The following is a 13,650-nucleotide window of genomic DNA, read 5'->3' on the forward strand; positions in this document are numbered from 1 at the left end:
CCGGGGAAGGGGCCGCCCAGCGTCGGCTGGGAGCGTGGGGCGACGGGTACACGTCCACGAAGGAGGGCGCCCCTGCCTCCCATAGCCCCCTTCCTCCCTCTCGACTCCGTTCTCTCGCCCCCTTGTTCCTTTGGAGCCCCCGCAGTCCCCATCCGCCGTCGCCCTCTCTCCCCTCCCCCGGCAGCCCACCTTCACCCCGCTGCTCCGCGGCCTCCTGGGTCCTCGGCCCCGATCCCCGGCCTCCCCTCGCCGGCCCCGGGCGGCCCCCTCCCCGCCCCCTCGCCGCGGCGGCGGCCCCTTTCACAATAGCGCGGCCCGCCTCCCTCCTCTCCGCTCCGGGTTCACTCCCGCCCGCTGCCCTCCCGGCGCATGCGCCCTCCGGTCAGCGGCGGCTGCGGCTGTGGCGGCCACGAGCGGCTCCGTTTTTTTAAAGGGAAACGCTGAGGCGCCGGGGGTGACTGTGGGGGAGGGGACCCCGAGCCGCGGAGACCCCCGGGGGAGGTGACAGACCCCCCTCCCGGAGTAGGAGGGCTTTGGGCGGACCCATCCCTCCCACCCCCCTCCCGAGGAGGAGCGGGGGGAAATGGAGGCTCGGGGCGGCTGAGGCGAGCTCCGGGGCGGGGGGCCGGGGCGGGGAAGGGGGGTGTGGGGTGGGGAGACGAGGCGGGCCCGGCCGGGGCCAGGGGGGGCCGAAGCGAGCTCCGGGGATGAGCTCGGGGGCGGCTGGGCGCGAGCTCCTGCCTCTGAGGCGAAGGCGGCGGCGGCGGCAGCAGAGGCGGCGGCGAGGCCCCCATGGGCCGGCGGCGGGCCTCAGCCGCGGCCTCCACTTCGCCGCGTGCCGGCGGGATGGCGCCCGGGCCCCGGGCGAGCCGCGTTAGCCGAGGCCTGCCGCTGCCGCGCTGCTGAGGCGAGCCCGCCAAACTCCCCTCCCCCTCCTCCGTCCTCGACCCCCCGCACCTCGCCCCTTCCCCACCCCCTCCTCAGTCTCGGTCCCCGGCGCCGCTCCGGACCACTATGACCATGAGATCCGCGGTGTTCAAGGCGGCCGCGGCGCCCGCCGGCGGCAACCCCGAGCAGCGACTGGACTACGAGCGGGCTGCGGCGCTGGGCGGGCCGGAGGACGAGCCCGGGGCGGCCGAAGCCCACTTCCTCCCCCGGCACCGTAAGCTCAAGGAGCCGGGGCCCCCGCTGGCCTCCTCGCAGGGCGGGAGCCCCGCGCCCTCTCCGGCCGGCTGCGGCGGCAAGGGCCGGGGCTTGTTGCTCCCGGCCGGCGCGGCCCCCGGGCAGCAGGAAGAGAGCTGGGGCGGCTCGGTGCCCTTGCCCTGTCCGCCCCCGGCCACCAAGCAGGCCGGCGTCGGCGGGGAGCCGGCGGCGGCCGGAGCCGGCTGCAGTCCTCGCCCCAAGTATCAGGCGGTGCTGCCCATTCAGACGGGCTCTCTCGTGGCGGCGGCCAAAGAGCCTACGCCCTGGGCCGGGGACAAGGGTGGGGCGGCTCCCCCGGCCGCCACCGCCTCGGACTCGGCGGGACCCCCACCACTACCTCTGCCCGGGCCGCCACCCCTCGCGCCCACCGCCACCGCCGGGACCCTGGCGGCCGGCGAGGGCAGATGGAAGAGTATGAGGAAGAGCCCTCTCGGCGGTGGCGGCGGCTCGGGAGCCTCCAGTCAGGCCGCCTGCCTCAAACAGATACTTCTGCTGCAATTGGACCTCATCGAGCAGCAGCAGCAGCAGCTGCAGGCTAAGGAAAAGGAGATCGAGGAGCTGAAGTCGGAGAGAGACACGGTACGCGAGGGGTTAATCGGCGTTCGGGCCGAGGGGCGAGTTGTGCGCATGCTCAGGGGAAGGGGGCTGTAGGAGGTTAAGGTCTCCCTGGGTTAGGGGTAAGGAGGCTGGCCACCAGCAGAGGAGTACCCTAGGTGCCGGGCCCTTCGGAGCCCGGCCCACAGACACGTTGGGTCGGAGGGAAGGGTTAAAGGGCACCCTCCCAGGGGGGTGGGAGGGGTGGGAAGGTTGCAGGTGCCAAAGGGTTAATTTAAAATGACAGCCCCAGACTTAGGGGACAGAGATGTAGAGTGGGAAAAGACCTGGCCTGTGAGGGGCTGGAAATGAAAAGGTGGGGTGATGTGTGGTGGCTTCATGGAGGGGTGAAATTAAAGAGCTTTTGTGTTAGGCACGCATCCTGGAGGAGAGGGCGTAGCAGCTGTTGCTCTCAGCACTGCTGTAGCATCTTTGGATAGAAGAGTGGTAGGCCTTTTCATTGGCAGAGGGGTAGAGGTGATTCACAGTGGAATCCTGTTTTAGTTTTCTTAGATGATGTGGAGAGAATTGCTGCTTTTGATTTCAGACAGTTTTTGATAGGAATCTGTCCTAAAACCTGACCCACTGACCAGCCCTCTTGTGTCAGAATGGTGTTTAGAGGCTGGAAGATTTTAAGGCATCAGGGGAAAGTAAGCTTATTAAATGTGTTAAGTTGACCCTCGCCCCCCCCAAAAAAACCCTCTAGATTTTAGAATCTTAAGGTAGTAGGGAAGTCATTTATTTTTTTTCTTTGTACTTCTGAGCAGCATGACTATTGGCTTGTTTTTACTGCAGCAGTAGTTAAGGGCATCTTATGTGTTGAAACATATTCCTTCAGATATCAGGAAAGCTGTGGGGATGGGGTGTTACTGTGCTAGCATACCTTACAGCTGCCTAAAAATAAACATGGTTTCTACAATTGTGTTAAGGTTGCAGCAGCCTCTCTCTCTCCCTCCCTCTCTCCCTCTCCCTCCCTCTCTCCCTCTCTCTCCCTCTCTCCCTCTCTCCCTCTCTCCCTCTCTCCCTCTCTCCATGGTTTGTGCCAAGGGCTGAGCAAGGGAGCAGAGGGCTATTCATTTTGTCTGCTCTCCAAATGAATCGCACCAGGCAGTGGCTGTTTTACTGGAGAATGCATTCTGCAAGGTGGAATGGGAGCTGGGGCAGGTCTCTTTTAAAATATCTCATGGTGTTGATTTGTGGAAGTTACTCAACATGGAGGTGGCACTGCTCAGCTACTGTACTGCAGTCTAGGGGTGTGATGGTACTGTAATTACAACACAGCATCTCCTTACATTGGAGGGGGGTGTGGGAGAAGGAATTAAGGAAATGTCACCCACAAATGGTGGTTAAGTAACGTTAAGGCTGTGAATCAAAACAGAAGGAGGTGAAATGAGAGTATGGTGGAGAGGGGGGCTCGCTCCTGGTTGTGGAGGTTTATACTCAGTTCCTGAGGTAATGGCCTCTGCTGATTTTCCTAGGCAGGAAAAGTGGGGTGAGTTAAGGATAGAGTGTCAGTCTGAACTTGGCATTCACTGCTCCTGTTGTGTATTGCAGTCTTAGTGTTGCTTAAGCTTGTTTCTCTTATTCCAGTTGTTTGGCCTCTACTGAAATCCGTGCAGCTAAATAGATGTAACAGAGGCAACATTAATATCACCGTCTAACCCAAATAAAATTCTTACTATAGGGTATAAGTAGCACAGTTGGCACCTTTTCTCAGGACATTTTAATGTGCAGTTTTCAATGATAATAGACATCCATTTTCTGTTTGATTATGTAGTTTTCCCTTTAGAGTTAAAAGACTTTATTTTTAGTCAATATTCAGATAGATATAATTTTCTTCGGTTATCTCAAGTGCAAAGCAGCAAGGCCATGTGCATATTTCATCATTGATGGGATTTAGGGGTAATGGTTTCTATTATAATTCTTCAAAATTGAGAGTTCATTGTTTAGGTGACAATCCCCCATGCCAGGCCCCTTTCAGCTAACACTGCAATCCCTATTGGCACCGTGGCTGTGTGAGCTTTTAATTCCTTCTCAATGTACGCTTTGGACTTTGCCCTTGTGTATAGCATTTTGGCGTGGAAGTAGAGAGGATAGGATCACTAGGGTCTCCTTAGAGAACCTAAGGTTAATTCTGGAAACTACCAAGCTGACTTAGAGCCACATGGTTAGCAGTAGCAGAGACCATGCCATTTAAAAGGCATGTTGTGGCCCCTCCCAGTAAAGAGGATCCTCTTTCAGAAGAATAAACTACAAATTCCCCCACATCCCTGCCCAACTAGGTTAGCCCCTAAAATTAAGCAGTGTACTTTGTCTTCTCTATTGTGTTTAAGGGAAACTATTTAGATTAATATCTGCCTATTAAAAGTAAGTTGAATTACTATGGTTCATGGAAAGAGATAAAAGACCATACAGATTCCTAAATGGGACTAAGTATCTGCACTTAATTTTTTGTTTTAAGCCTGCATTTTGCTACTCTCTTTTTAGCTTCTTGCTCGGATTGAACGTATGGAAAGGCGGATGCAGCTGGTAAAGAAGGATAACGAGAAAGAAAGGCATAAGCTGTTTCAGGGCTATGAAACTGAAGAGAGAGAGGAAACCGAGCTATCTGAGAAAATTAAACTGGAGTGCCAGCCAGAGCTTTCTGAGACATCCCAGACTCTGCCTCCCAAGCCTTTCTCATGTGGGCGGAGTGGAAAGGGACACAAAAGGTGTGCTGATAACTTTGTTCTGCTGTTTGCCCTGATGAGGACACTTGTTTCCAGTGACAGTAGGGGATTGGGACTTCAGAATTAGTTTTAATACAGTCATATTCTGAATTATGAGGTCTTCTGTGCTGAGAAAGTATCTTGAGACATTCTTGTTCAGGCTATAAAAACCTGTTAGGAACATTTTGGTCACAGTAATAATTGCAGAATGCAGAGTACCTCCTAAAGAGAATGGGCAACAAATGTGACAGCTGAGTTTCTTAAAGAAAACTATAGCAGTTCGCTTCAAGTTAGGAAGTGTTAAATTCCTTCATTGTGTTAGGCATTGGTGGATATAAAACAATAAAATCTAATTGTCCTTGTACTCAAAGAGATTAGCTGTGAGGATGACATAAATTTAAAAAACTAAGAATTCAGCTGCAATAAAATAGGCAGATAGACAACAGTGAGACAAAGTTTTGTAATATTCAGGGATATTAAAGATTATTTTGGGTTAAAATAGTGAAACTTAAAGAAGCAGGTGGATCTTGAAAAAGAAGTATAAAATTTAAGTTGGTAAAACGAAAAGATGACATTCTAGGAATATGGGGTGCTGGGAGAAAGAGTGAACAGATAGCAAGAAAAATTGAGATTGTATCTAGCAGGGTATAGGATGGGGGTGTGGAATAAGAGACTGGTGTCTGATTGACAGGAATGGAATAAGCACCTAATGTTAGCTCAAGGATCTTGAGTGAAATAGGGACCTTTTTAGGTTTGGTAGACAATAGGATACTATTGAGGTTTTAAGCATGGAAACTCACTTGTTCAACAGACATTTACTAAGGGCCTGTTACATCTACTGTTAAGCAGGATGCTGTTTCTGCTCATGATTGCCAAATGAACCTAGATGTTTCAATACCTGAATACAAGCTAGTTTTCTTACCCCAAAATGAAATCAAATCAGATTTTATCTAAAAGTGAATGAATTGTATTATGTTTTCTTCCCCATCTAATAGGAAATCCCCATTTGGAAGTACAGAAAGAAAGATTCCTGTTAAAAAACTGGCTCCTGAATTTTCAAAAGTCAAAACAAAAACTCCTAAGCACTCTCCCATTAAAGAGGAGCCCTGTGGTTCCTTATCTGAAACTGTTTGTAAACGTGAATTGAGGAGCCAAGAAACTCCAGAAAAGACCCGGTCTTCAGTGGACACCCCGCCAAGACTCTCCACTCCCCAGAAGGGACCCAGCACCCATCCCAAGGAGAAAGTCTTCTCAAGTGAGATAGAAGATTTGCCGTACCTTTCCACCACAGAAATGTATTTGTGTCGTTGGCACCAGCCTCCCCCATCACCGTTACCATTACGGGAATCCTCTCCAAAGAAGGAGGAGACTGTAGCAAGTAAGGCATAGAGAACACTTGCTCTTATACCCTAGTGGTGGCGGTCAAGCTAACAAGTGTGAAAATGCCTTTGGCATTTTTTAAAAAGTGCAATCAATAAAGCAGAGTTCTGTCAAGAATGAGTAAGTTAACAGCCAGAGACAGACACTGTGCAGGCATTGCAAATAGATGGAATTACAGCAAAATGTGCTCAATGTATTTGCCTGCTTACAACACTGGGAGATGTGTTTGCCAGTAAGTTGCTCATCACAAGAGCACCAGACTTGGGGGTGTAATCTCCGGCAACTTGCATGCCCTCTGAAAGAAGGGTTTTCTGTGCTGTGAAATGCATAGAACTTATACTTTGCCGTGCACGACTGTTCCTGCAATTGATATTGTGTGAAACCTGGGAGGGTGCGGTCTTTGGGTGTTCTCAGGGGCCAATGGTAATTTTTGGGTTGGGGAGCCAGCGTGGGGTGGGGAATTTTTCCTGGGCCTCCGCTCTTTAACTATATAAACATTCATCTGTATCTCTATGTCCCGGTCTGGGGGTGCAGGAGGAATCTGCCAAAGACCAAACAGTCTTACTTTATCTTAACTATACTTCACAAAGGTTCTAAATGTGAAGAGTTTACTTGGATTGCAGTAGCCCATTGGTTGTTCATATATTTAAATAAAATGGTCTACAAACTATTTTTCAAACAATAAGGACTATCTTGGGATATCTGAGCTGCCTGGGGAGGGTGTGGGGTGTGGGACCTTGGTCTTCATTCCCTTTTTTTCCTTTATGGCTTCCACACAGAGATGCTCCCCTATCTCCTACATCATTCAGTAACTGCAATGTGCCTTCAATTGTGCGATGTTAGTGTATGACAGTCACTACGCATGTTCTGGGGTGATGGTGGGGGAAGCCGTGGACAGAGCTGCAGCCCCAAGCTTCTACCACTGTGTCTTGCCCCAGCAGGGATGGGGATGGGAATCCATTCCTAAGATAAGAGCATTCTCCAGGTTTTGTTAGGCTGTTCTGGTGACAAAAGTAAGTGGGAAAGATAGATTACTTTTCTTAATCATCTGAAATTCATTAGGGCTCACATTCGAGTACATGAAATAGACCAGGATCCTGATCTAGGTTCAGGCTTTCTTGTTGGTTCAGTCAGTTGAACAGGTTCATCCTTAAGTTAACCTTCTTGCTGCCATGGCAATGCTGTGTAACAAGAGAAACCGTGAAGCAACTTCCCATCCGGGATTGGGAAATGGCTTGGCCCAGAGCTGTTCTGTGTGACTGGCTGGTTTTGAAAACCCTATCTGCCCTAGTACAGAAAATTTGAAGCACCTCTGAGATTGTGGGCATAGCGGTACAGAAGGAGTCTGACTTGGGGGGGATCCCAGCCCTTTGAGGAGCCTGAGTTGTGAATAACCTGTGAATCCTTATTCTTGATGCCCTATCTCAAGAGGAAGTCTCAATGGCTTGTTCTAAGGAAGCCAAAGTCTTTGTGCATGTTGTTCAGGCTGGACCAGCAAGGTAGTTTGTTTGGAGGGAGGAGGGAGCTGTTTAAGAAGACTACATATGTAAGTTTTGAGAACACTGATCTTTTATTTGAAAAATAGGGTCAACTTTTACTCACCTGCCATGTTCTGAGTTTAAGGTTTGATATCCTTGGCCATCAACTGTTGCAGGGAAACCACCCTAAATAATGAAGAAAAGAAGTCGTCTCAGTGTAAAAAAAAAAGTGGTGGGCTTATTTTCTTTTCTTTTGTCTGTCGTTCCCTCTTCCCCTCCCCCAGAGAGAAATTCTCAAAAGAACAACTCAAAAAAAAAAAGAAACCTAAAATGGCTTCCTAGTGAGAACTTCAGTGATGATCCTTTCCTCCATTTTGGGTATGGGCTTTTTTTCTTTTTACACTGAGATGATTCTTCTCTCCTGCATTATTTAGGGTGTCTGATGCCATCAAGTGTTGCAGGAGAAACTTCAGTCTTGGCTGGTGAGTAGAATAGGAACCGTGCTGGCTGGGCCTGGGGCGGGGGTCGGCGGGATGGTGGATGGTGGGGAGCTGCATTCCCCATCAGTTGGATGTGGGAGACCGAGACTCCTTGGTACGATTCCACTATAGACTTCCAAATGACTACACGTTTCAGTTGTTTTTCAGGAACTGCAATAGCATCCATTATATGAATTGTCAGGTATTGGCTTAGGGCTTTTTTTGCGATCCTGTGTTTGGCAGACTGCAATGGCATTTTAGGTTCTTTTATACCGTAGCGAGGACACTGAATGTGGCTTCAGGTGAGGCCATAGAATGGATTCCTATCACTTGGTAACTTTGTCTTACTGGGGACTGACCTCTTGTCCTAGTGAATAACAGGAGGGTTGTATGACCTTGGATTTAAGAGTGGTTCCACCCCTCCTCCTTTTCTTTTTCTTTTTCTTTTTCTTTTTTTTTTTCTAGTTCCTTCTTGGAGGGACCACTCAGTAGAGCCTCTAAGGGACCCAAATCCTTCAGACCTTTTGGAGGTAGGTACCCAGGACCTATCAGTGGAAGAGAGGGAGAGAAACAGTACAAATGGGGGTATAACTGGAATATGTCATAATAACTGTATGGATGGAGTAAATAAAACTTTAAAACCAGAAGATAACTTGAGAAATTACCCACTCCTACTCCTTTGTTGTGTAGATGAGAAAACTGAGGCCCAGAGTGGTTAAGTGATTTATTAAAAAGTCAGTAGTTAGGGAGTGTTCAAAGCTAGATTTCATGTTAAGTAGAAAAGTTAGCATGTACCACCCCTCAGCAACAAAATGATATATTCAAAACTTATTCGACTCTTAAAAGGATGATATTTATTTTAAACTCAGATCCTTTTTTTTTTTAAAGATTGTATTTATTTATTTTTAGGGAGAGAGAGAGAGAGGGAGAGAAACATCAATGTGCGGTTGCTGGGGGTTATGGCCTGCAACCCAGGAATGTACCCTGGCTGGGAATCGAACCTGGGACACTTTGGTTCCCAGCCCGTGCTCAATCCACTGAGCTATGCCAGCCAGGGCTAAACTCAGATTCTTATAAAATATGGAGGTAGAGAGGGCTTATGACAGTTTCACAGGTTATTTCAGTTTGGTGTGACTTTTTAAAAAAGATTTTATGTATTTTTAGAGAGGGGTAGGGAGGGAGAGAGGGAAACATCAATGTGTGGTTGCCTCTCGTGCACCCCCTACTGGGGACCTGGCCCGAAACCCAGGCATGTGCCCTGACTGGGAATCCAACTGGAAACCCTTCAGTTCGCAGGTGGGCACTCAATCCACTGAGCCATACCAGCCAGGGCAGTTTGACATGACTTTCACTTTGGAAAGTTATGGAAATGATTTTGAAATTGGGAGATTCTACAAGGGTGGGGGCAGGAGAAGGAAGGGGTATGTGTTTTGTTGATTGTGTTACCAGGAGGTTCCCATAATATCCATAGAACTCACAGACTCAGGTGGGACCTGAAGGTGAAAGATTTTACCTTCCTGGAAATGAGTTAGTATACATGTGTCGTGTGTTGATGAATAACTTATCAGCTACTATTCTTTACACAGAACCTAGATGACAGTGTGTTTTCAAAGCGGCATGCAAAACTGGAGCTGGATGAGAAGAGAAGGAAAAGGTGAGGCTAGAGATGTTCATCCTGCGAACCACTGAGCCCTGGGACTCCGACACCTCTCTCATCCATGCTGTGGAGAACCTTAGAGCTCTTAGCACTCTTAAATTACTGGCTTTCCAGTTGGTTGAGTGTCTTTGTTTGAAGTGGTACTTGTAGGTAAAATGTTTGGCCTTTTTCTTTGGGAATGCCCTTCCTCAGTTCTACTCTTGGTGGAACACCAACACGTGATTTGGACTGCTAGACCCAAACAGTCTTCCCTGACCAGGCAGGCAGTTCTCTTTAACATCGCCCATCTCCAGCCCCCTAACCCCAATCAAGAAAAGCCAGCCAAGAACTTCCTAGCACCTGGATTGTGTGAGTTGCTTTTATAGAGCAGGTTTTCAGTAATGTTGGGTTTGTTTGTTTTGTTTGTCTGGTTTGTTTTTCCCAGATGGGATATTCAGAGGATCAGGGAACAAAGAATTTTACAGCGATTGCAGCTCAGAATGTATAAAAAGAAAGGAATTCAGGAATCTGAGCCTGAGGTTACCTCATTTTTCCCTGAGCCAGATGATGGTAAGTTTTGTGTATCTCAAAGTAGATTTTTTTTTTTTAAGGATAAAAAGGGTGTAAATCTCCAGGTTACAGCTTGCTCTGAATGAATAAACAATATGTTGGAGCAGGTATAGTTGCCAGGCATTTCTCATCTATGTCACTAACAAGGTTGCATTTGGCTTTCTTCCATAGTTGAAAGTTTGATGATTACACCCTTCTTGCCTGTTGTAGCATTTGGACGACCGTTACCAAAATTAACTCCACAGTAAGTATAAAGGGTTCTTTTTCCCTCCCCTCTCAGGTAGTCAGCACTTCACCTCCCTTTTCAGACTGCATGTAAGCCTAGATATAAGTGGAGCCGGTGGCTTAGGGATAGCCATGGTTCTTTGACGGAAGAAGTGAGCCTACCTGGACAACTGGTTTTTACAGTGGTAAGATTCCCAGGCCTGGAATCTTAGGAGGATTGCTATATAAGTTAGAAATAGATTATTCAATCAGTTCAACAGCATAGTATTTCTCTAGCTTTGAGACAGGAAAGGCATTCCAAACTTGGGACTTGGGAGTCAGGGCAGGGAGTGGTGAGGGACATTGTGTCTTTTTTGGAGTTACTGTCATGCTCACACTGAATCCCTATAGTCTTGGAAGTTGATTTCTTTATCCTTTTTTGCCAGCAATTTTGAGCTGCCCTGGTTGGATGAGCGTAGCCGATGCAGGTTGGAGATCCAGAAGAAGCAAACACCTCACCGGACTTGTAGGAAATAACTGTGTTGGCAAGAACCTTCTGTCTTCAGATAGTTGTAGCATGCCATTCCCAGAGAGTGGCAGAGACCTGTATATGTGACCTGTGTCCTTAACGTATGTTATCATTCACTGATAGTGCCCTCCCATACTCCCTTGATCTTGGTTTTGTTTTCATCACTCTGATTTCACAAAATCTCTTTCATCAGGCTAATTGTGAATTACAGAGGGTGACTGGGATATCTTTTCCTCTTTGGGGGAAATGAGCTCTCAAGCTAAATCTCTAGGATGGCAGATGTGGAAGCTTCCGGGATCTGCCTCTGTACGTTTGCCTATGTTAAAGGGGTAAAAGGGCTCTTTCATTAGACTTGTGGAAGATAAAGCATCCCCTGCGTTTGGATCTGTGCTGCATGGCACTCTTCTCGCCCTGGTATACCCTTCCATATAGATTGAGTGTAGTGGTTTTTACCCTATACGAAACAAAATGAAGAAAAACCTCACCATAAGCTTAAGGACTAGATGAGGAATAATAAGTGAAGTGATGGAGCAAGTCATCTTCACAGGGTAGAAGAGATTGGAGAGTTTAGTTGGTAAATGTCTGAAAAGGCAGTTCTGCCTATGGCCATACCACCCAGAACATGCCCGATCTTTACTAAAAAGGAGTTCTCTTAAAACTATTCTGTGATAAAGCCATGTGGGAAGGGATGTTTGGCTGTGATTGTATTTTTAGTTAATGGGTAACTGAATTTCTTCCCCTACCCTTCAGAAAGTAACATTTTTGGAAAAGAGAATGGGGATGGTTAATTTTGGACAAGTTATGGCTCTAAATGAAAGCAGTTGGCATTTGGGGATGGCATGCCAGACCCTGCATAGATGTCCTTGTGTCCATCACTTCTCAAGTATTCCTTTGTTGGGCAATATCCTTTTAGCTGAGCTCTTGGTGATGGGATAGAGATTTAGGGAAGGTGGGAGGGTGTATGTGGAAATATGTGCTTCCTCTGGCTGGCAAATGTCTACATCTTGAAACAAACAGATGTACCTAATGAGCTTCTCCACTCACTTTGTAAAAACAGATTTGTATGTGTACCACCTTGGTCCACCACCACTACCACCACACACACCCCTTTCGTTAAAAAAGGTCAGGACAGCACTCCAGGCCACTTTGGTCTCAGTGTAAGATCCCTGTAACTATCTGGAAGGAAAAGAGAGCCAAGACCTCTGGTCTTAACTATACAGGAATTGCCTTTCTTTAGTCTTTAGGACTATTGTGTGAAAACAAGTAGGGGCCTAATCTCCTAGAAGATAGGGGCTTTTATCCTTGAAGAGAATGTCCCCAGATTATTAGCACTTTTAGAGGAGAAGCCAAGGTATGTAGGGTGTGTGGCCGGCCCATCGGTGGAGCGAGCATGAGAGAATGGGATACCATTGTGGGAAGAAATGACAAGTTCCTCAGGGGCCTCCCACTGCTAAAGCTTTTGTGAGTTGTTGATCTGTGCTCCCTGGGTTTGACTTTTAAAAGGAATTATTCCGGCAGCACATGTATTCTTGGATGATCTTGCTGCTCTTATTTCTCCGTGTGTGTGTGTGTATGTGTGTGCGCGCGTGTGTGTGGCTTTGGGTTTTCATTTGTAACTCCATCTCTTAGGAGAGTGGACTCTCCACAAGGGAACCTGCTGTGAACTTCATCGCAGCAAGAATGTAGAGAGAAATAGGACTTACTCCACTAGGGGCTGTCATCTCACACCTTAAGTAAAGAAAGATTTCTAGAAAAACTGGGCCAGATTGTCCACATTCTCCATCATTTTAACATGGCAAGTTGTTTGGCTTTCTTACTCTGATCTATGTTGTTTCTTTATAACGTGCCCAAGCAGAAAAAAGACCAGTCAGTGTCTCTTTTACTTTGTTCCTTGATTCCTCTCAGTTTCTCCTTGATTTTCAGCATTTGTTGGATTCCTACTTTGGATATGGGTTAGCAAATTAACCTTTTCTTTGTGCCCTACCAAAGTGACTCCTCAGCTTCTGAACTTGAGCTAGACTAAGAAGAATCCATGAGGTGCTATCAGGCCAGACTTAAGTGGATTCTATTTCGTTGGTTCTCCCTCTTCCTAGAACCTCTTACTTTATTGTCCCCTTTTCTAGATTCTCCTTTGATTTGGATACATTGAGGCTTGTTGATAAGGAGGTTGGAGAGTAGATTAGCAAAGTCCAAGAATGAAATTACAGTGTGTTAGGGTGTGGGGGGAAAATTAGTCTTATTTTTTCCCTACATGGGGTACAACACTGTGAAATTCAATCTTCAACTGAAGGTCCTGCAGTTCTCTTAAAACATAGTCCTTTGTTTCTTTCTTTAACAAAGTTTAAGCTAGTGTTAATAAATTAAAAAGAAAAATTGCTTGTCTGTCCACTTCACCTTTGTTTTAAACCAATTTCATATTGTTGTCTGTGTTGTAATTCATACTTTTGATACCATTTCTGATGTGTAAAATTGGTTGTCTTGTAAATATCTTATAAAGAGTTCAATTGTAAATAAACTATTGTGGCTGTTAATTTTTGAACTTCTGCTTCAATTTATTTCATTGGGAAGCATCAAACAATTCTATTTGTAGAGTTTTTTTTAAAGATTTTATTTGTTTATTTTTAGAGAAGGGAAGGGAGGAAGAGAGAGGGAAAGAAACGCTGGTGCCAGAGATGTCAATCATTCGCCTCTCCCTGGCCCCGCAACTGGGGACCTGGCCCACAACCCAGGCATGTGTCCCGACTGGGAATCGAACCGGCAATCCTTTGGTTCAGAGGTCGGCGCTCAGTCCACTGAGCCACACCCTCCGGCGTACAATAATATACAATAATACAAGAAGGAACTGTCACATACTCACGACTTGTAAAGC

At 47.4% G+C, this 13,650-nt stretch overlaps 1 protein-coding gene across 2 annotated transcripts; it reads left to right on the forward strand.

The window, feature by feature from the left end:
- The first annotated feature begins 451 nt into the window (after nt 1-451).
- Nucleotides 452-13,320, forward strand: MSL1 (MSL complex subunit 1). 2 transcript variants are annotated; one of them, XM_028520922.2, is made up of 9 exons: nt 452-1,782; nt 4,285-4,508; nt 5,501-5,883; nt 7,798-7,845; nt 8,308-8,372; nt 9,429-9,496; nt 9,924-10,048; nt 10,220-10,292; nt 10,699-13,320. In XM_028520922.2, exons 1-9 carry the CDS (start codon nt 1,015-1,017, stop codon nt 10,787-10,789), a joined length of 1,845 nt encoding a protein of 614 aa, XP_028376723.1. In that variant the 5' UTR covers nt 452-1,014; the 3' UTR covers nt 10,790-13,320. The 2 variants fall into 2 exon arrangements, with proteins under 2 accessions (XP_028376723.1, XP_028376724.1); XM_028520923.2 differs by lacking the exon at nt 7,798-7,845.
- Nucleotides 13,321-13,650: the final 330 nt, after the last annotated feature.

This window comes from Phyllostomus discolor, chromosome 8 (genome assembly GCF_004126475.2).
Source record: "Phyllostomus discolor isolate MPI-MPIP mPhyDis1 chromosome 8, mPhyDis1.pri.v3, whole genome shotgun sequence".
Classification (NCBI taxonomy): Eukaryota; Metazoa; Chordata; class Mammalia; order Chiroptera; family Phyllostomidae; genus Phyllostomus; species Phyllostomus discolor.

What these genes read in the sequence shown, in the direction of transcription:
- MSL1 (XM_028520922.2), top strand. Translation starts at nt 1,015, where the DNA reads ATGACCATGAGATCCGCGGTGTTCAAGGCGGCCGCGGCGCCCGCCGGC. An exon ending in GAAGGAGGAGACTGTAGCAA is followed by an intron (nt 5,884 to 7,797) that starts GTAAGGCATAGA and finishes TGCATTATTTAG; the next exon opens with GGTGTCTGATGCCATCAAGT. An exon ending in GATGAGAAGAGAAGGAAAAG is followed by an intron (nt 9,497 to 9,923) that starts GTGAGGCTAGAG and finishes TGTTTTTCCCAG; the next exon opens with ATGGGATATTCAGAGGATCA.